This window comes from Microtus pennsylvanicus, chromosome 4 (assembly GCF_037038515.1).
Source record: "Microtus pennsylvanicus isolate mMicPen1 chromosome 4, mMicPen1.hap1, whole genome shotgun sequence".
In the NCBI taxonomy this organism is placed as follows: Eukaryota; Metazoa; Chordata; class Mammalia; order Rodentia; family Cricetidae; genus Microtus; species Microtus pennsylvanicus.
This window is the reverse complement of record NC_134582.1, coordinates 141,288,334-141,309,711: the sequence shown is the minus strand read 5'-3', so window position 1 is coordinate 141,309,711 and position 21,378 is coordinate 141,288,334. Positions and strand designations below refer to the sequence as shown.

General features: G+C 41.4%; 1 protein-coding gene across 6 annotated transcripts; it reads right to left on the bottom strand.

Annotated features, from left to right (window-relative positions):
* Nucleotides 1-23: 23 nt before the first annotated feature.
* Nucleotides 24-21,123, bottom strand: Mtpap (mitochondrial poly(A) polymerase). 6 transcript variants are annotated; one of them, XM_075970706.1, is made up of 10 exons: nt 20,931-21,101; nt 16,820-16,924; nt 15,205-15,377; nt 14,199-14,432; nt 12,565-12,789; nt 10,078-10,289; nt 7,725-7,951; nt 2,041-2,133; nt 1,886-1,959; nt 438-1,127 (listed from the first exon to the last, which is right to left on the bottom strand). In XM_075970706.1, the coding sequence occupies exons 4-10, from the start codon at nt 14,355-14,357 to the stop codon at nt 768-770; spliced, it is 1,350 nt and encodes a 449-aa protein (XP_075826821.1). In that variant the 5' UTR covers nt 14,358-14,432; nt 15,205-15,377; nt 16,820-16,924; nt 20,931-21,101; the 3' UTR covers nt 438-767. The 6 variants fall into 6 exon arrangements, with proteins under 6 accessions (XP_075826818.1, XP_075826817.1, XP_075826822.1 ...); XM_075970705.1 differs by having other exon boundaries at nt 20,919-21,094; XM_075970703.1 differs by lacking the exon at nt 16,820-16,924 and having other exon boundaries at nt 24-1,127; nt 20,931-21,123.
* Nucleotides 21,124-21,378: the final 255 nt, after the last annotated feature.

Here is a 21,378-nt window from a genome sequence, read left to right as displayed (position 1 = left end):
AATATTAGAAATACTATTCACACTTCAGTAGAAATGGTTTTATTTTTGAAAACAAAAATAAAATTAGATTTCTAAATAAAATATAGTTTAAAGCACAATTTATCTATAATTTACATATCTGACTTAGAACACGGATGTCGTGACTGTGTTGGGAGCTGCTAAGCTGTCAATGACCCAGAAAGTCGCAGCTGCACTTTACCTCTTTCTGGATGTATGTACACAGCATGGAGGGACCTTTGGGGGGTAGGCTGTACGGGGAGGGGAGGGCTGGTAGGAGATGGAAACCAGAGAGGGTGCTGGGAGGGTGGGAAAGGCTCACAAAGACAGAGTCTATACAGGAACCCATTGTGAAACCCACTACTTTGTATAGCAATCAAAAAAGAAAACACCTAATAAGAGAACTCTGGCTGAAAACACAATATAGATATTAAAGAGTATTACCAAATATTGGAATTTTATTGCATTCATCACCTGTACATGGGGATAATTAGAAATGTTTTGAAATTATTTCCATCTAAAAACTGACAGAAATATCAACTAATTGGCTGATAAAACTGATTTTACCATATACTTTGCAGAGTTCAAATATGTCTCTTACGTATTCTTTGCCACTGATATTTTAATAAAATTTCACCTGATTGGAAAGAAATATTCAGAACTTCAGGTCAAGTAAAAGCGTAATGAGATGGTGACAAATGGCATCAGATAAAAGTTAAGGCCTGTCAAAGTTCCATGGCTGTTCTTCCCAGGATCCAAAGCAGCTGCCATCATGCCTGTGTACTGATTGCTCTCTTTCCCTGGGTGCCTTTGGAAATGTCTGTACTGCTACTTTTTATGGATGCTAACAAACCTTTGACTTTTTCACTCATTAGCTTTTTCTTCTTCTTGGAGAGAGATGGGTAGGCTGCCCCAGGAGGCAGCAGGAGGGCGGCCAGCCCCCAGGGCTGCTTACTTGAAGGGGAAGGCTGACCCTTATCTTCCTGTTCTAAGATCCAGGCACTGTCTCTGGCCAAATCCACAAATTTCTGCAGCTGACTCTGACTCACATTCTTGCTTATGTTGAGAGATGTCTCAAAAGGGTTCTGGATGTGCAGAGGAGAGGAGTCGGGCTTGTTCTGCTCCCTTCCCTACAGATGACAGAGAAGAAACATACATGTAAGAACGGGCTCACAAGGCCAGCGGAAGTCAGACAGCAAAAAACTGCTTTCCCAGGGTTCCGGCTACGTTCGCATTTATACGAGTGAGTATATAACCGGCTTTTTCTTTTTCCCACGTAGTTTGTGGTATGCTGTGAAGAAAATTACTTAGGTTTATGATCTATGAATGATGATGTCAATGCTCAGGTGATAGGTATCTGGACTAGGTCAATAACAAAAATCCTCTTTACATATTACAACTACTTAAAAAGAGAAGGGCTTGGAGAGAGGAAGGAAAAAAGAAGAGAGAGAATATAAATAAAGTCAATCTTTATAAAGTGGCATGTGCTAAATTAGGCCCCAACAGCTGAAAGTGAGGGAAGTAGTAAAATCTATCCATCCTTAGGATGTCCAGAGTCAGCACACACCTGTAACCAACAAGCCCAAGGCCAACAGGATGCATTTAGCAAAATTTGTCTCAAAAATAAAATAAGATAAATTCTTCCACTGAGCACATCTTTATTAACCAACTATATGTGAACTCTGGGGACGCTATCACATCTGGAAGGATACAGTCTCAGCATCAAAACAACAGCAGATGACAGAGCTCAGTCAAGCGCCACAGCCCATCTCAGTTCCGTCTCATGACCCTTACACAAACCTGAGCATTTAGACTGCTTTAGGAAAAATCTAATTAAAACTTTGGTGGAGCAGCGTTAGTTTGTAACAAATGCTGACACATTCTTTACCTGTCGAATATTTATGGAATTTTTATTGAAAGCGAAATTGCCAAAATACTCAAAAAATTCCTTCAGTAGTAATTCTGCAAGAAAACAAGATAAAGAAAGTAAGAGGAAAATCTGTGTGAATCTGAAAAAGAACAAGAAAGGAAAAAAAGACTTACCTAATGTTTCTGTGTTTCCTGAAGGTTTAATTTTACACAAGTCCCGGATAAATGTACAATTATTCCCGTCTAGGATACATCTATCTTCAGCATCTTAAACACACAGAAGCAGAGTTTCAGTGTAACGTATCTCCTACCTCAGAACAGGAGTTAAACACTGATGTCCTTCTATTAGTCATGTTCATAGATTTTAAAACTCCACTTAAAGAGAATCTGAGATGGTCAGAAAACAGAGAACCTAGTGCTACATGTCCCTTATTGTACTAAAATTAACTTCTAGCAACTCAAAGCTTTTAATCTATCTCCAAACTAATCAGTTTTCTAGTTAAAAATGAAAACATGCAGTTTCTACTTTCCAATAAACAAACTTCGGGATGTCTTTAATTAATTAGCAATTGATTTTCTTTTCCATCCTTAACACTGTTTCTGCTTTGATCCAATGGCACAAACTAGTTGTTCTAAGAGGGCTAAATTAGACCACCCTTTCACTTTCCTACTGGCATTGTATCGTGAGACATAGTCACTGTCTTTACTTTGTTAAGTCAACAGACACCATGGAACTGCTCAGCTACTCTCATCCCTACTCCAATACACAACATACAGGATGATTCTCCAAAGCAAACTGGAGTCTCACAGATCTAGCCTGCAGTACCTCCTGTCTGAATGCTTCTGAATTCAAGCCACCTATTGAACTCACCAGACTGCCCAGTTTGACCCATAACCATATCCATTCTATAGCAGAAACTTAATAATCTGAATGACTGTGGGGCCTACATTCCCCAGGGAAAAGCTAGAAAGAGATAATAAATAAGGTTCCTTCAAGCCTGTCTCCTTTTTACTGGTTCTTACATTAAAAAAAAAAAAGCAAATAAATTACTGACATATTTCCTATCCCCCAATGCTATGCGTTCTCCTGCTCGTTTGCATCTGGAATATCTGCCAAAGTCCCACTTGTTGGAGATTTACTATTAGTTTGGTGCTCTTGGGAGGTGGCAGAAACATACTGAGGACACGCACGTCTTTGAAGGAAACATGGAGACTTATCTCTTCCTCTTTTGCTCATGTTCCACACCCTACAGAGCTAGCGTGCATCCTCCACTACAGTGTGCAGCTTTACATCCACCACACAGCTATATCAACACCTCTACTCCTATGAAATCTATATACATGCTTTTTAATATGCCAAGAGACTAACAGATTAAACATTTTGTGACAGCATAATTCAAATATATTCACCATCATTTAACCGTTATGCCTTTTTTTCCCAGGAATGTCTCTGACTTAAAATATTACTAATAAAGGAGTCCCGTGGAAGCCCCTAAACAACCAGGATATTGGTTGCTCTCCACAGCCTGATAGTAAGGACTTCCTGCTGAAGACAACACCTGCATAGCTCACTGATGACAGAGAAGCCAATTTGGTGTCTACCTGGAACCTTCACCCCTCCTGACCAGTGTTCACAGTACTAGAAGTGCTCTGTATACTATCCGAGGAGAAAGGGAAGACAAGCCTAGCTACAAACTCTGGTGATGGTAACCTGCCTGCATGATACTCTGGTGCAATAGTGGTACAAAAGCCGTGAAAACACCCAGCTACACTGTCTGGAACTAAGGCCCACTCCATGAAATGGAACCCATTCCCGACAAGAACCTAAGTCTTGCACAGGTCCTGGACACAAGGGGAAAACCAAATACAACTGTTCTGCTAAAAGAACATAGCAATTAAATGACTGCTGATGACATTCTGATGTGGGAGGGCCATCTGTCTATTGTTATTTTCATTGGTTAATAAAGAAACTGCCTTGGTCCTTTGATAGGACAGAAAATTAGGTAGGCGGAGTAAACAGAACAGAACGCTGGGAGGAAGTGAGGCAATCGCCATGCCTCTCCTCTCTGGGTCAGACGCAATGGAGCCAGCCGCCAGGTCAGACATGCTGAATCTTCGTGGTGCTACACACATTATTAGAAATGGGTTAATCAAGATGTGAGAATTAGCCAGTAAGAGGCTAGAGCTAATGGGCCAAGCAGTGTTTAAAAGAATACAATTTGTGTGTTGATATTTCCGGGGCAAAGCTAGCCGTGAGGGAGCTGGGCGGGAAGAAAAGCAGGACTGCCCGCAGCTCCTTCTACAACATTCTGCTATACTCATAGATGAATATCTCGCTCAGCCATCATCAGAGATGGGAACAAACAGAGACCCATAACTGAACAATGTGCAGAGAGCACGAACACTCAGGACGTTTTCATCAAATTCAGAGAACTGCAAAGAAAGGGCAAAAAGACTGTAAGAGGCAAATGGGATGAAGACAACGAAGAAACAAGGCTGCTAGACACAACAGGACTGAGTCACATAAAAGGATTCAGAGACTGCAGCACAGGCATGGGGCTTACAGGTCTAAATTAGATAGGGTCCCAGTGCTGAGAGAGGAAGTAGACACAAGCCTCCATCCCTGACCCACCAGAAGCTATCTCTAATTGATAACCCAGTGGGGTTTCTCTGGGTACACAGATCACAACCAGAAGATGGCCAACACAAAGCAAATGCAAAGCTGTCTTTGGAGGGCTGCTGCCTCGCGATGCTTTCTCTGAGCATCTTTTCCCTTACAGACCCTTTGCTTACACAGCACAGATTCCAGTTATGTTTCCATGGGTTTTCTGTGTGTGCCAATGTGTGTGTCTCAGCACAGATTCCAGTTGTGTTTCCATGGTTTCCGTGTGTGCGAATGTGTGTCTCAGCATTTGCAATCGTTTCTTGTGCTTTTTCTTCAGCTCCATTTTTCTATGTTTATTTTTATTTAGTTATATTATTTATTATTATTTTTAGCTGCCTATTTGTATTCTAATAACGTAAAAAAATTGTTGATTTGGGTAGCTGGGGAAGTGGGGAGCATCTGGGAGGAGTGGGGAGAGGGTAAACCATTATCGAAATATATTATATAAAAAATTTTATTTTCAATTAAAATTACTAACAGAAAAATGAGCCACACTAAAAATATTTCTATAAATATCAATAAAAAATCCAGAAACTTTATTCACTTTCCTTTTCACTAAAAAGATTTTATAGAAATATTGAAACTTGAAAGCAATTTGATTTAAGGTAAGGCCATCTTTGTTTTTTCCAGACCTTGCATTCAAGCCTAACAAATGTTTTGTTTTTCTAGTGTTTCCTCTTCTTTCTCTCCCTGCTCTTTTTCTACTTTAGGTATCCCCCAGACAACGTGGACACAGGCCAACAGGATAGGCATCAGCCACCTTAACTACTAAAATGGAAGAGGGGTGAAGATTTGGTGGAGAAAGGGAGAAGTTAGTGGAAGGCTGGGGGAGCAGATAAGTGTGACCAGAATGTATTACGTACATGTATGAAATTGTCAACTAAATTAAAACAGACAGACAGACAACTGAACTACACCTAGTAGGACATCACCTCTTCTTGAGTACCCAGAGTGCAGGTCTGAACATTCTGAATGAAAGGGAAGAACTAAAATGACTTTAGAGAGAATACAATTGTAGCAATCCCATTGTACACATAAGTTACAGTACACAGCACATGAAATACTGCGGTATTGTGGGGTGAGGGAGAGAGCAACCGAAGAGATTCACCAGTCTAGAAATAGACCCACACAAATATGGGCAATTTATTGTCATTGATTTTGGTCAAGGTACAAAAAGAACTAAAAAGAGAAAGTGGACCTTGATTTCAAAACAAATAATACAAAAATAATTGAACATTCACACGTCAAAAAAACCTAACTTGAATGGATAACAGGTCTAAGTGTAAAACTATAAAACTCACCAAAAAAAAAAAAGTTCATTGTCATGACCTAGGGTTAGGAAGGATTTACAAAGTTTTGTAATCTATTAAAAAAAAAAGCTGATTTATTCAGACCCACCACAATTAAAGGGCAAATGCCAAAAGAATCAAATCCCATGGGTCAGTAGGACTTTCAAAAAGTGGAGTGCATCCCCCAAAGTTTGTAGAAACAGATCTGAGTCCTCGCTGCAGAGCTACTGACTCAGACACTCTGAAAAAGCGGTTTTGGTGACTATGCTATGGAATGACAGCCAAATGACAGCCATAGCAACAAGATATGCATATGGAACAGCCCAGGCTCACGGAAGCTGGACAAGAAAGGCCCATCAGAGGAAAATGCGCACACAGCAGCACAGGTAGAGAGGGGCGTGGTCACCTGACCTGCGACCAGCAAGATGGGAGGATGCCCACAGGCGTCAAGGGAGGAGGAAAGAGGAGGAGGAGGGTCACAAAGGGCAAGCACAGAGTGCTGACAATGTGAGCTTTGGTCTCAGCCTAGATTCTGAACAACCTACAACAAAGTTCTAGGAGTTCTGAAAGATGCCCCAGGAATTAAAACACAAGCAAGAAAACAAAATAATTTTAGAGAGAACTCCCAAGATGTCTTACAGTTTTGACTTTAACACTGTTTTTACCCTTAGCCACAGACGTAGTCGACATCAATACTAGCCTTACTAAAGCCAGCAAACAGGAACGCCATAACTTTTTATGCACACGAAGAGGAAAGGTTTTCTGATAAGTTCACCCCAAAGTGGTCTCCACTACACTTTAATAGACATTCGTCTAAGAAAAGTTCTTCCACAGTGATTTTAAAACCAAAGACTAAAAAGTAAAAAAGTAAATCCTGCTTTGTACTGACAGCCATATCTACAATGTATTATAGAGAACCAACTGCCAATCAACCGGAAATCAATAGTTGTACTGACTGACAGCCATACCTACAATGCTTTTTCTTAGGTCAAATGTGAACAACACTAACATTTCCAGAAAGGGTTACTTTTGATTTGAATTAAGCGAAGGTAACAAAAAAGACATAATTTAATCTGAGAGAAGAGACCACATTCCAGGTAGAAAAATGAGTTATGACTAAAGGAGCAGGTATAAAATATTCTGAGAACAATCATAGTATGGGTGGGTAATACCAGAAAACACCAGCTTAGACAAGAAATGGGTTTAAATATTAGCAAGTAGTTCACAACTCATTACAGAGGAATAAAATTCTTTTCAGGGTCATTTTAAACAGAGAGGACCCATATACACTTAAGAATTACCGCGGGGCAACATGTACAATGGGACAACTATAAAGTATGTACACACTTTCTACATAAGTGCTCCTGGAGTGATGTTTCCTATCTCTTCCAGAACACTACCCAAAGTTCAGTTTATTCATAACATAAATAGCATGCTGAATTTACAACACAACATACCTAGGGCTGACTGTAAACTAAAATACATCTACATTGAGAATCTTTAGAACACCAGGAAGCAATTTCAGACACCCCAGTGCTGGCCGGAGAGAATCAAACCAGGGAAGCCTGGGGACTGCTAAATGTGTTTTCAATTTCATCTCAGACTGGGTCAACGAAGTGAGAGGCTTCAGCTGTTCGAAAGCTATGGTAAATATTTTGCAAGCTGACACCATAAGGGCACAGCTCTCAATTCCAAAGGCCTAGCTAGACAACACCAGTTCTTATGATGTATGGCGAATACACACAGACACACATACACACCACTTAAAATTTAGATTCAGTATTAAAATTTACATCCATTTATTTTTAGATTTAAAAATCAAGACGACTTACAAATATACATGCTTTGATCATACATCATAAATGTCGATCCAGTGTCAAAAGGAAGGCCACTTCTAGTCTTACCTGCTAGGGATTTTAGGGAATCCAGAGTTGGAAGAATGGGGGGCGATCTTCTCTGAAGGAAAAAGATGACCATCACTGTTAGGGAGAAGTTTGTAATCCACGCACCAGGAATACTGCTTGTTAACGAATGTGCTCGAGCCCAGCATCGCACACTGAACACCAAGGCTCTGACTCTTGAATCCAGGGAGCCATATATATAAAGGAGTTCAGAACTTTTCAAAGCAATACTTCAAAACAGAAAAGGTAAAATAGAAAACAGAAAAATCTTCAAACCTGGAGTTAGGGTACAAATCAAATAAAAGACAGACAACTGGGAACAGATCTAAGTGTCTCACTGTCTTTTGCTTATATTTTGAACACCATAATTAAACCAAAAGCATTATGCAGCCAGACATGATGGCAAGCACCTGCAAATCAGGTGGAAGGTGGAGGCCTAGGGACCAGGAGCTGAAGAACAGCCCCAGCTATAGAGCAAGCTGGAGACCAGCCCGAGTTACATCAAACCCTGTCTCAAAACCAACCAACCACCACCACTGTGTATCCAAAATGTTCAATTCAATGTAAATGCTCAACTATTGACACAGCCACCACAACTCCTACACTCTTAAAACTAGAGACATCCACAATCAAGCTCTGAAACAAACTGTTTATAAAGTCAAGCTCCTAAACATGCAAGTGCAATGTCTAAGGGTTCTTCGTAACTGACACTGTAGACAGGAACACTGGGAAATGTTTCTGCATTGAAGCCTCACACCTTACTTATCTAGTCCTTTGCAAACAAGCTGTTCTACCCAGGAAAACATTCTACTCATTTGATCAGGAAAGTATCATTCTGAAATTCTTAATTGTGAAGGGATCAGGTGGGGGTGGGTACTGGGAGAGATACAGGAATGGGGGGGGGCATGTCATGGGCAATGGAAACCTACTGCAATGGAAACTCCCTGGAATCTATGAGGGTGACCCTAGCAAAGACTCCTAGGAATGGGGGATACGAAGCCTAAAGAGCCATTTTCTGTAACTAGGCAAGGCTTCCAGTGGTGGGACTGGAGCATCAACCCAGACACAAAACTTTTTGATAAACAATCTGCTCTGCCTCCAAGATGTGTTGGGGTAATAGTGGCCAACCAATGGCAGGTCCATAGGAAGTATAGTATGTATTTTAATTTTTTATTAAACTTGGTTAAAAAACACAATGACATTATACCACATGTTACTTGAGGGCAGTCCAAAAGTACTCAGCGACTTGACAGGAGAGCTAAATAAAGCTGCTCTAAGCTAGACCTCCAGTCACAATTACTCATCTAACAAACAATAGGTACCAGAGTGAGTGAGCCCAGGAAAAGTGTTCAGAGTATAAAAGAACTTGTTCTTCACAGCCCACTTTTTCCTAAGCTACTGGGTGGCTAGCTAATATAGCACTAATACACTGAAGAGAAACTTAAGAACCTCAAGTTGTTCTGAGCATTTTCTGACCCAAACCATCACTTACTACCGTAGTATTCAACAGAGACAATGCCTAGAGACACTCAGGTGTCAAACTGAAGATGTACTTCTATTTTCTAACATAAAACAGGCAGCACAGGGTAAGAGTACATTTCTGGGGCTGGAGAGATGTTTCAGTGGTAAAGAGAGAGCACTAGCTTTTTTTCCAGATGACCCAGGTTCAATTCCCAGCACCCACATGGTGGCTCACAACCCTCTGTAACCCTAGTCCCATTAGACCCGACACCCTCTCTGGCCTCAGGAACAAGGCGCACATGAAGTACACATGAAGTGCATGCAGGTAAAACACACATATGCATTAAACAAAAGTAAAACAACTAAAGGAAGGAAAGGGGGAAGGAGAGGAGAGAGGGAGGGAGGAGGGAAGGAAAAAGGGAAGAAAAGATAGGAGGGACAGGATCTCATCGTCCTATTAACATCTTAACACAATACTCTAATATTTTGTTTAGGAGTATACTCAACAGTATATTAAACAATAATACTAAAAAAAAATTCTACTTTACAATCTAACTGTTCACCTTTTTAAAAAACTTTGACAGTTTTGACATAACTTAGGATGTAGCCCAGGCAGGCCTCAAATACACAATCCTCCTGACTCAGACTCCCCAGAACTGAGATTACAGGGGTGTGCCATTACCCCCGATTTAGTGAGTTTACATTAAGATAGACAGATAAGTGATAGATGGATAGACAGACAGACAGACAGACAGACACATACATACACAGGTTGGCCAGTAGGTCATTACAGAAGTATGTCTAAAAGAATTCTGAGCTGTTTTTAAACAAGAAAAGTTTTAAATTGATACCTTAGAATAGTCACAATTTAGTGAATAAATTCACGAGGTCATACCTATTGTTAGTAGTCAAATCACACTGAAATCCAGAGGCCTGATGGGAGAATCTCACGAGGGGACATCGAGCATTTAGTATTTTCTGAACACCCACACAGCCAGGGCCAAAGTTGTCAAGGCACTCTCCTATTACAGACAGGATCTTCTGGGTTGCAATCCTTTCTGAAGGAACATTTTTCACTTGAAATTCCATCAAAAAATTCCCTGCATTCTAAATATAAAAATATTGATAATTATGAGATTTTTGGAAAAGGGAATTTTTTAAACTTTGGGGGGAATGAATGATTTAGAACTTAAAGAGTCTAAAGAACCTCTGGCAAAACAAATCAGCACCGAGACACATGCAACCAAAGCAAAACAGACTCAGGGGTGCTTGGTATCCTTAAGAGTTTTATAAAATACGAGGTGCTAACTTGCAAAACACTGACTTTCTATAACCAACACGCATACTACAGTTGAGTGTGTACATTAAGTATGAATACACACAGAATCACTTACACATACATTCTCTGCACATACATACACATGCCCTTTCCACCCAGCCACTGCACAATGGACCCATTAATTCACAGTGTGGGGAGAATACAGGCAGATAAACAGCAGATCAACAAGAAAAAACAAGACACAGAGGCTTCCTTAGACAGAGAAGGTCAATGGAAAAGTAAACAAAGAAAAATGACAAAATGTCATTCATCAAAAAAAAAAAATCAATACATCTGAAATCAACTCATCCCAGGATGGCAGACCAGAATCAGAGCAGACAGTAGAGAGCGAGGCTAGACTCACTCACACATGCAAAGGAAATGGAAGATATACACATGGCACTACAAAATAAAAACAAAACAAACACACAAAGAAATAAAACAGTTCTGCAGACTTGGAGGCAGATCGTTGGAGCTGTGAGGAATGGCCAAGAAAGACAGACAGTGAAGCTGCTCTGGGCATGTGTGGAGGGTGAAGCCCATACGGGTGTGCTCTGTATATGAACAGAGGCTCCCAGATCATTTTTAGGTAGAGACAGAAAAGGCCATAAGGTCCACACCTCAGTTCTCTATGGGGACACAAAGAACAGGCAGAGAGAGTGGCAGGCAGCCTGGCTGCTGGGGAGTGGTAAGTAGAGCTGTCACTGGATTCAGTTCAGCAAGCAACAGACAGCTGATGAGTAAACCCAGAGATCTGGGAGACTGTCTGTTACCAAGGCGTAAATGCGCTTAGATGAACAATATAAAAAGCAAGAGAACACATAGGCTCATCAGATCAACAGATCCTGCACAGAAATAAAACAATGTGCAGATGATGGAAAACACATCAACAATGGGCAAAGGTAGGAGACTGTCCATCAAATAAAACTCAGACAGAGTGGGGCGAGGGAGACAGCTCCTTTGGTAAAGTGTCTACACACAACCAGTGCTTGCTGGTCAGCTTGACTAGCCAATCCCTGAGTGCTAAATTCAGTAAGATGCTGTCTCGAGACAGAGGAGAGACATAGGGAGATGCCCATGTTGAACTCTGGCCTCCACAGACAAGGACACACATGTGCACGTACACCCCATGTGCACTCACACATTACATACTCAGAAAAAACTGTAGGAACAGCTAACTCCGTGAGTGCTTCTCATATGGCACTACATGGTGGAAGAAAATCTAATGAAGAAAAACACAGAAACTAAGCATACAGCCCAAACCAGTCAGTTGGACAACAGGAAAACACTACTTGGGACACAGTTACTAATTTTCACTTCTATTACCTAAATCTTGCAACATACATTCCTTTCTATCAGAAAAAGCCAAATAGAGAAAACCAAAAGCAGATGCAAGCTTACTATTTCATTCTAAGGTTTTTGTGTGTGTGTGTGTTAAGTTCATTGGCACATTTCATAAACAAATTCAGAAACACTGAAATTTATTATTTCAATTAGTAAGTGACTCTCCATTTATTCCTCAGTAAACAACCTGTTAGTTCCTGTCCATCACTGGGCATCATACACAGTAGTTTGAGACCTAGAAATTGGGTCAACACACACTTCTAATTCCCTCAACTTAGGCTGAAGAATAAAACCATCAGACAAAGAACTATAAAACAAGGTGAAGTGCCAACAAGTTCAGAATTGGACAAACTACAACAGCAACATTTTAGAAACTTGGCAAATTTAAGAGTGCTTAAATTGTTACTATTATTTTTTTCTATTGGTAAATCTATGATGATCTTAAATGAAGATATAGTCTTAAACCCAAAATCCAAAAAAAATCTTTTTTTTTTTTGAAACAGTTTCTCTGTGTAGCACATGTAGAAGGGACATGGTAAGTGACTCCATGTTAGACCAACATAAAGAAATACTTTACAACGCCAAATAATCTCTAGTAGATAAACTTCATTCTTTAGTTATCATTACTAAGTTAGAAATCAACAACTATAACTTTATTAAGGTTCAAAGATTTCCTAAATTTTCTGATTTCTTATAATGGTACAAAGGAATAATTATTACCTTATGAACATCGGGTTTTCTAATTTCATCTAAATCTAAAAACATGTCCAAATCACATCCTAATTTGCCAAATGTGTTCACTGAGGAGCCAAAGGGCCAAATGACACAGCCGGGAAAATATGCAGCAGCTATGTCCTCAATGAGAGAGCAGGTGAGATGGCGGAGCCGGACATTTTCCTCTGTGAGCTGGAAGGTCTTCAGGAGAGTGTGCAGCTGATCGTCTATCTAGCTGGCCGAAGAAAAAGCAAAAATACACAGATATTTAGGTTTATACAACAATGTCATTTTCACTGCTTTGGAGATTTATCTCAAAAACACATTATTTTTTCCTTTAGTCTTAAAAGTAGATTTGAAAAATAAACATTTTGCATGTGTGCACTCACACAAGTGTGCATGTGTGTGTATGTAGGGTGTATGGGGATGTGTATGTGGTACATTAGTGTACACAGATGCTTTAGCCTCTTCATTCACGAGGAGATCAAAGGTCAACATGGGTGTCTTCCACAATTGCTGTCTATCTTATTTTCTGAGACAGGGTCTCTCTTTGAACCTACAGATCACCATTTTAGCTAGACTTGCTTGCCAGGGAGCTGCGGAGATCTACCATGCCCATGCCACCATCCCTGTGCTGGGATTGCTGGCACTCACCATGATGCTCTGATTTCACATGGGTGCTAGGGATTCAAACCTGGATCCCCACACTTACATAGGAGCAGTTTTTCCACTGAGCCAGCCCCCAACCCTTAAAAGCTGATTCTTAAAAATACTACTAAAAGCACTAGTAAAATACAACTTGGCTAAACTACTCTTTGCAGGCAAAAGTATAAAATACTGTTTTAGAAAAAGTCAGAAATTACCCTAAAAGAGATCAAAAAAAAAATTAGCCAAGCAAATACACGTTTTAAAGTACATCTTGACCAAATAGATAAAGTCTATGAACACAAGAATGGCTTGTAGTAAGGACATGTAATACTGCAATTCACTGCTCTGAAAGAAATCAGGAGGAAAAATACATAAGAATTTTGATATCAGAAGGCAGTTGCCAAGATAAGCTCACAAGCTAAACTCAGCAGCTATCTGACAGGCTAAGAGTCCATCAACTCTTAGCAAAAAGCTGTCCTTGGTATCACTATGTATCCATCATCAACTCTCACCTAGCAAAACTAAACACAGTACCTTCTAAACATCAATGTAACTGTGGTGTGGGAAGACCTTCTGTCTATGTGTTGCTTTTATTGGTTAATGAATAAAGCTGTTTCAGCCAGTGGCTTAGCAGAATAGAACTAGGCAGGAAAACCAAACTGAATGCTGGGAGAAAGGGGCGTCAGGGAGAAGCCATGTAGCTGCCACAGGAGACAGAAGCCTCTACTGTAGCTCACTGAAACTTTGTTGGTAGGGCATGACCTTGTGGTGCACAGATTAATGGAGATGGGTTACTTTAGGATATAAGAGCCAGCTAGCAATACACTTAAGCTATTGGCTAAGCAGTGTTTTAATTAATACAGTTTTGTGTAATTATTTCAGGTCTGAGCAGCCAGGAATGAACGAGCAGCCTCTGCCTATATAACAAAGTCCCAGAACTTTTATAATGCACAAATATACATTTAAAAATCTGAAGTTACATGGAAACTCACGCTTTCTGCATAATTCAGCAATTCAAAAAGTTTCTTGCTTGAAGGAGGCGACTGGTTGCTTGTCTGTGCACATAACTGCTCAGGTATCTTATTAGATAGATTTTTCAGCTTTAAGTTCAAAAAACGTGACTTAAATGGAATTGCAGACTCTGTGCTCATGTTTGGAGTATGTGCTTCACTCTGCAAAGAGTTTACACTGTCTTTTTGACAAAATTCTACAACAGCATAAAAGCCCTGGATGAAAGGCATGAGAAAAAGAAAAAAAAGGAACATGTTTCATAATGTTATAGTCAACACATTAATACAGCATACTTAAAACAATGATACTGTTACAAAATACAATTTGATTTTATAAATGATACAATTCTAATACAACTCATTACAAGTAACTTAGGAAAAGAAAACATTACAATGCCCTGAGAAGAGCACTGTAACAGGACAGCACAAGCTCAGATCTCCCTTTCTGCCACCATCTAAAGCACCAGACTCTAGGGCAGCGGTTCTCAAGCCATGGCTCGCCATCAAATATCTTGTATACCAGATATTTACATTACGATTCATAATAGTAGCAAAACTTCAGCAATGAAGTAGCAACAAAATAATTTTATGGTTGGGTCACCACAACATGAGAAACTGTATTAAAGGGTCGCAGCGTTAGAAAGTTGAGAAGTACTGCTTGAAGGTCTTCAGATTTATGGAATCACTCCATTAAAAGTTACCAACAATTCCAGCTTGCTTTTCTGTTGTTTTGCTTTTTATAATGCTGGGGACTGAACCCCGGGTCTCCAGTATGCTAGACAAGTGTTTCATTACTAAGCTATGTATAAGGTACAGTTCTAAAACGCTGCAATAAGGGTTCCTTTTCTCATAACACAAGGAGGGAAAGCCACATTAAAGAAATCAAGGAACAGGTTGAATACCAAGAGATCTTTGTTCACATACTACAAAAAGCAACAAAAACTACCTCCAAAAGCAAGACCATCAAGTTAGGTATTTCGATACATACAAAGCTCTCATAGAAGAAATGTTTATTAATTGGTCCATGCTGGGATAAATACTTGAGAAACTTTTTCTCATTGATATTATTTGGGCAATGTATCAAAACAGTCCGCTGAGCCTGTTCTCTTCTCTCCTTCTGCACCTCAGAGAATCTCTTTTTGGGGATCTTGTCTTCAGAGCCTACAAATGAGACAAAAACATTTCTACTAATACACACATAAAATTTAAAACACATGCTGATAAAGTATATGAAGATTATACATGTGATTAAAATAATTTTATTCTAATCACATATTTAAAATTTATTCATTGTTTGTGCACAAACATGTCTATGCATTGGCACACATGTGGAGGTCAGAGGACTTTTGGGGTAAGTTCTCTTCTTCCACTATGTGGCTGATAGGGATAAAATGTAGGTGATCAAACTTGGCCATTGGCACCTTTTTAATCTAACTGCATGTTTTGTCCTTTCTTCTTTTTAATGTTTATTAAGACATATTAATCCCAGCACTGGGAAGGCAGAGACAGGTAGATCTCTATGAGTTTGAGGCCAGCCTGGTCTGCAGAGCAAGTTCCAGGACAGGCACCAAAGCTACTACAGAGAAACCAAACTACAGAGTGTCTCAAGAAACCAAAAGGATACTCTAGCCCTCGTTGGCCTGGAACTCACTATGTAAACAACGCTGGCCTTAAACTCAAGAGATCCTCCTGCTTCTGCCTCCCAAATGCTGGGATTAAATGTGCCATCACATTTGGCTTATTTTACTGTTTTCTGTGGCTATCAATAAAATTGTGATTTGGAATACTTGAGATACAACGCTGAAAATGGTTCTGTAAGACCCTAAAAGCAAAAATAATAAATTAAACCATTCATTTACCACTTGCTTACACACACACACACACACACACACACACACACACACACACACACACATCAAAACCTGTACAATCTATAATACTGAAAAACATAAAGGAAATTAAAGTCTTGATCTGGCTCAAACAGTTAATACCCAGTTGCTGTTGGTTAAGCACTCTATCACAGGGAAATTAAAATCTAAGGTTGGAGATGTACTTCAGTTAGTGCAGTGGATCCAATCCTCATTACAACATAAATTGGATATGAAAAGTACCTTTTCATATTGTCAATGGAAAGGGAGAGATTGGGGTTCATGACAGTGCAAGCTGCGGAACCCTAAACTGTCCTCATCAGCACCAGCTCAAAGCCAAGTCTCTTATGGCATACCAGAACTCTGGCTTTGACCTCACTCATCATTTTCAAACAAGCAGAAACATCACTCTTATCCTCCTGTACGAGATGCTAAAGACACACTCTTTCACGTGTGCCTCCTCTCCACTCTGTGTCAGTTCTCAACACTCATCTCAGGCCTGTGCCATCACAATAGCCATTCTGTTTTGTCCCACTTATGACGGCTCCACACTACTGCCAAAATGATCTCTTCTACCTGTAAAGTCAAGTCTAAATAACACAGCCTTAGCTGCCTCCTTCCTCCTCAACATCATCATCCTCTCTCTGCCCTCAAAGTTCTCACATATGGCACTGCCCACAGTTACCAGCACATGTTAAGAACCTTCTGGCTTTCAACCCCTGTTGGAATGCCCACCTGCTCACTTTCTGTCCGGCCAACCTCCATTCAGCCTTCAAATTTTGCTCAGGTGTATGAAGACTTCTGCCACTCCACAGTAGACTATCTCCCCCACTTCAGTATCTACAAAGGAGTGCAATTCGTAGGGTCGTTATGTAATATCTAGTTAGCAGTGGGAAGACTACCTTTTTCCATGTTAAGGACAAAGACTACTCTACTTCTGACCTTAGACTGCTCTTCCTCTCTGCCCTCATTTTCTTCTTCTTTTATGCAATAACCTCTGCCTGAAACACCTCACCACTTTTTGGGTATAATTACCTCTAAACATTCTTGCTTCTGGTTTTTACTGAGGCTAAATTGGTGTTCAATTGCTTGCTATAAAAGTAAATTAAACAGTTTAAGACTGTATAAAATGAAAGCATAAGTAGCTTCCTGGCCAAGATACACTTTCTTCTCTTTTGAGCATCTGGTTACTCAGTATGCCCCTCAAGAGTTTGCATATTCATTCAGCTACATTATCCAGATGACACAAAAGTGAAACAAAATCTACAGTAAAGGAAGAGGATGGCCTCAAAGTCGGGAGAATGTTATTTATGTTTTGCCACTGGAAAGATGGGAAAGCTTGAACTGGAGAGTCAGACTTGCTTTTTTTTTTTTTCTTCTCATCTATAAAAAGGAGTCAGGGATGAGGAGAGGGTTCAGTGGTGTTACAGAAGTTTGGCTGGTTTTTTGTTTTGTTTTTTGAGACAGGGTTTCTCTGTAGTTTTTGCACCTGTTCTAGAACTAGCTCTTGTAGACCAGGCTGTCCTCAAACTCACAGAGATCCGCCTCTCAAGTGTTGGGATTAAAGGTGTGCGCCACCACCGCCTGGGTAGCCACAGAAGTTTAAAGAACATAATTCAGATCCCCAGAACCCAAGGAAATGCCAGGCAGGTATGGAAGCACTGTCATAGAGAGAGGGCTGGTTCCTAGAGCAACTACTGACTCAAGTCACTTCTTCACGCTCTGGGTTTGACTGAGATCCTGCCTCAGTAAACAAGACGGAGAGCAATGCCAACAGTTCTCCAAATCAACTACATCCTCGTACCCACATGCCCACACCCATGCAAAACACACACACACAGAAAATCCATACAAGAGACTTCGGCAGAATCCTTATTTGAATTTGCAGGGTTAAGAATTTCCAACCCAATCCATTCACTATTTCAACATGCAGCAAACTTCTTGCAAACACCATCACACCATACAAAGTTCTTGGGATGGAAGAAAGGTTCAGTGAGGATGGAATCTCAATGGACGAAGTGTATACATTTAGAAGGCTCCTGTTAAACAACGGATGCATATCTGCTACCAAACAGGTTAAACTGAAACACCAAAAGAATAGATGCTTTCACAGGCAGAGGGTTCCAGGGGCCAGGAAAACTGGCTGTTCAGTAGGCTTTGGTGTATTCAGCCTTCAGTGACATCATATGGGCATTGCACTGGCTAGTTTTATGTCAACTTGACCCAAACTAGAGTCATCTGAGATGAAGAACCCTCACTTGAGGAAATGCCTCTATCAAAACTGGGCTACAGTCAAGTCCTTAGAGCATTTTTTAAATTAGAGGTTGATGTCAAAGAGACCAGGTATTGTGGATGGTATCACCCTGCGCTGGCAGTCCTGGGTGCTATAACAAAGTAGACTGTGGGAGCTGGCACTAATGGTTTTGTGTGCTGTGGTACAGATGCTACTGCAGGGAGATGATAAATTGAGAGCTTTGGCAAGCTGGGAAACCAAAACATTGAGTGGATCCAGAACAGCGACATTTGCAGAGGCAGAACCGAGCCAGGGAACTGGGCCAGAGCAGACCTGAGACAGCAAACTCCATAGGAACAGGTACAGGGGAGCAACTGCTGAGTGAGTGAGCCACAGCCAGAGACCTCTATGGGTCCGGGCGTGAATCTAGGACCTTCGAGGGAGCAGACCTGAGCCAGACCCCTACTGGTCCAAGTGTGAGTCTGGGACCTCTGAGGAACTAGGCCTGAGCCAGGACCTCTGGGAGTCTGGGATCTCCAAGAGAGTAAGCAAGAACCAGAGACATCTGAGGGAGTAGGCCTGAGACAGGTCCTCTGTGGGTTAGGGCTTCGGTCTGGGACCTCTGAGGGAATAGTCAGGAACCAGAAAACTCTGGGTCTGGGCCCTCCAAGGGAGTAGATCGGAGCCAGAAACCTTTGCAGGATCAACCCCAAGCCAGGGACCTCCGCAGGAGTGGATCTAGACCAGGAACATTTACAGAAACAGGTCTGAGCCAGCAACCTAGACCAGAGAAGGCCTGAGGCAGTGAACTCCACGGGAGCAGAGCAAACCCTGGGAGTTCTGAGACCTCCAAAAATACAGAGTGACCAATGGAGTAAATGGAACCACTTTCTAAATATAACCCCAGTAGCACAGACATTGAGAGAAACAATATATGGGACCTCCTGAAACAGAGAAGCTTCTGTAAATCAAAGGACATGGTCAACAAGACAAAACGACAGCCTACACAATGGGAAAAGATCTTCACCAACCCCACATCAGACAGAGGTCTGATCCCCAAAATATACAAAGAACTCAAGAAATTCGTCATCAAAAGAACAAATAATCCAATAAAAAATGGAGTACAGCCGGGCGGTGGTGGCGCACGCCTTTAATCCCAGCACTCGGGAGGCAGAGGCAGGCGGATCTCTGTGAGTTCGAGGCCAGCCTGGTCTACAAGAACTAGTTCCAGGACAGGCACCAAAGCTACAGAGAAACCCTGTCTGGAAAAACAAAAAACAAAAAACAAAAAAAAAAAAAATGGAGTACAGACCTAAACAAAGAACTCTCAACAGAGGAATCTAAAATGGCTGAAAGACACTTAAGAGAAATGCAAATCGAAACAACTCTGAGATTCCATCTTACACCTGTAAGAATGGCCAACATCAAAAACCCTATTGACAACTTATGCTGAGGTTGTTGGGTAAAGGGAACACTTCTGCATTGCTGGTGAGAATGCAAACTGACACAGCCCCTTTGGATGGCAGTGTGGCGATTTCTCAGAAAATTAGGAAACAACCTTCCTCAAGACCCAGTAATACCACTTTTGGATATATATCCAAAGGATGCTCAATCATGCCACAAGGACATGTGCTTAACTATGTTCATAGCAGCATTGTTTGTCATAGCCAGAACCTGGAAACAATCTAAATAAATGCCTCTCGACCGAAGAAGAGATAAAGAAAATGTGGTACATTTACACAATGGAGTACTACACAGCAGAAAAAAAAATAATGATATCTTGTAATTTGCAGGCAAATGAATGGAGCTAGAAGACATCACTTTGAGTGAGGTAACCCAGACACAGAAAGACAATTATCATATGTACTCACTCATAGGTGGTTTTCAAACATAAAGCAAAGAAAACCAGCCTACAAATCACAATCCCAGAGAACCTAGTCAACAATGAGGACTCTTAAGAGACTTACATAGATCTGCTCTACATGGGAAGTAGAAAAAGACAAGATCTCCTGAATAAATTGGGAGCATAGGGACCGTGGGAGAGGGTTGAAGGGGGAGGGGAGACTCAGGGATGGGAGTAGAGAAAAAATGTAGGGCTCAATAAAAATTAATTTAAAAAACATAAAATAATAAAAAAGAAAGTAGACAGCACAAGCCGTGAGCAAGCCAGTAAGCTGTACTCCTCCATGGTCAGATTCCCGACCAGTCTGAGTTCCTGCCTTGGCTTCCCTCAGTGAAGTGGGGGGGGGGGGGAGTAAAAAAAAAAGTAAAAAAAAAAAACCCCTTCCCACGTTGCTTTTGGTTTTGGTCGTGGTCTTTCATCACAGTACTAGTAACCCTAAAACAGATTACCAAAAGATACGCTGGGGTCAGGGGTGGGGCAAACGCCATTGGGTGCCAACTTTGTTACTCCCACCGCACAGGAGCTCTGTGACGAACTACAGACACTCGCCGACTGTGTTCCTGGTCTAATATCTCACTGCTGAGCGCCGGAACCGTCTTCACAGCGACCAACGCCCCGCTGGCTTTCCGCCAGGCCTCGGGGGTCCGGCCCCTGGCCAGCGCCGCTCGCCCTCCGCCCGCCTCGGCCGCCCCCAGCACCTGTCTGCGCACCGCCTAAAGGCTGCTCTTCGCTCCCGAAGTTCGCGGCTACAGTCCCTGGACAACTGAAATGCCTGGGAATAGAACGCTGGACGCGGCTCCTTCTCTGGGAATGCAGGGGCAAACGGGTCAAAAGCCCCACGCCGCGAGCCGCCATTGTGAAGGCAGCAGGAAGTAAATGCCGAAGGTTAGCGGCTGAGCTTGCGCGCTTAGAGACAATACAACGGGAAGCCCTTTGGGTCAAACTAGGTAGAAACTTTCGCGTTGAAAGCAAAACTTTGGATACCAGAATGGAAACCCTGAAGTTTGCATATACTTACATGGTCTGAATTTAACAGTCTGTTTGCCTGCCTCGCTGTATTCTGGTGAGGTGCTACTACTCCATTACACAGAGTTTAGCTTGCTGTGCTTTATTAGCATTGTGTTGAGGTGGAAAATGTATGAGTCTCAGGACTCAGAC

Coding starts and splice junctions, on each gene's coding strand:
- Mtpap (XM_075970702.1), bottom strand. CDS start 21,075: ATGGCGGCTCGCGGCGTGGGGCTTTTGACCCGTTTGCCCCTGCATTCC. Junction 15,378..20,918: donor TTTAGGCGGTGCGCAGACAG/GTGCTGGGGGCG, acceptor TCTCATTTGTAG/GCTCTGAAGACAAGATCCCC. Junction 7,952..10,077: donor GATTTGACTACTAACAATAG/GTATGACCTCGT, acceptor TCTGTTTTGAAG/TATTGCTTTGAAAAGTTCTG.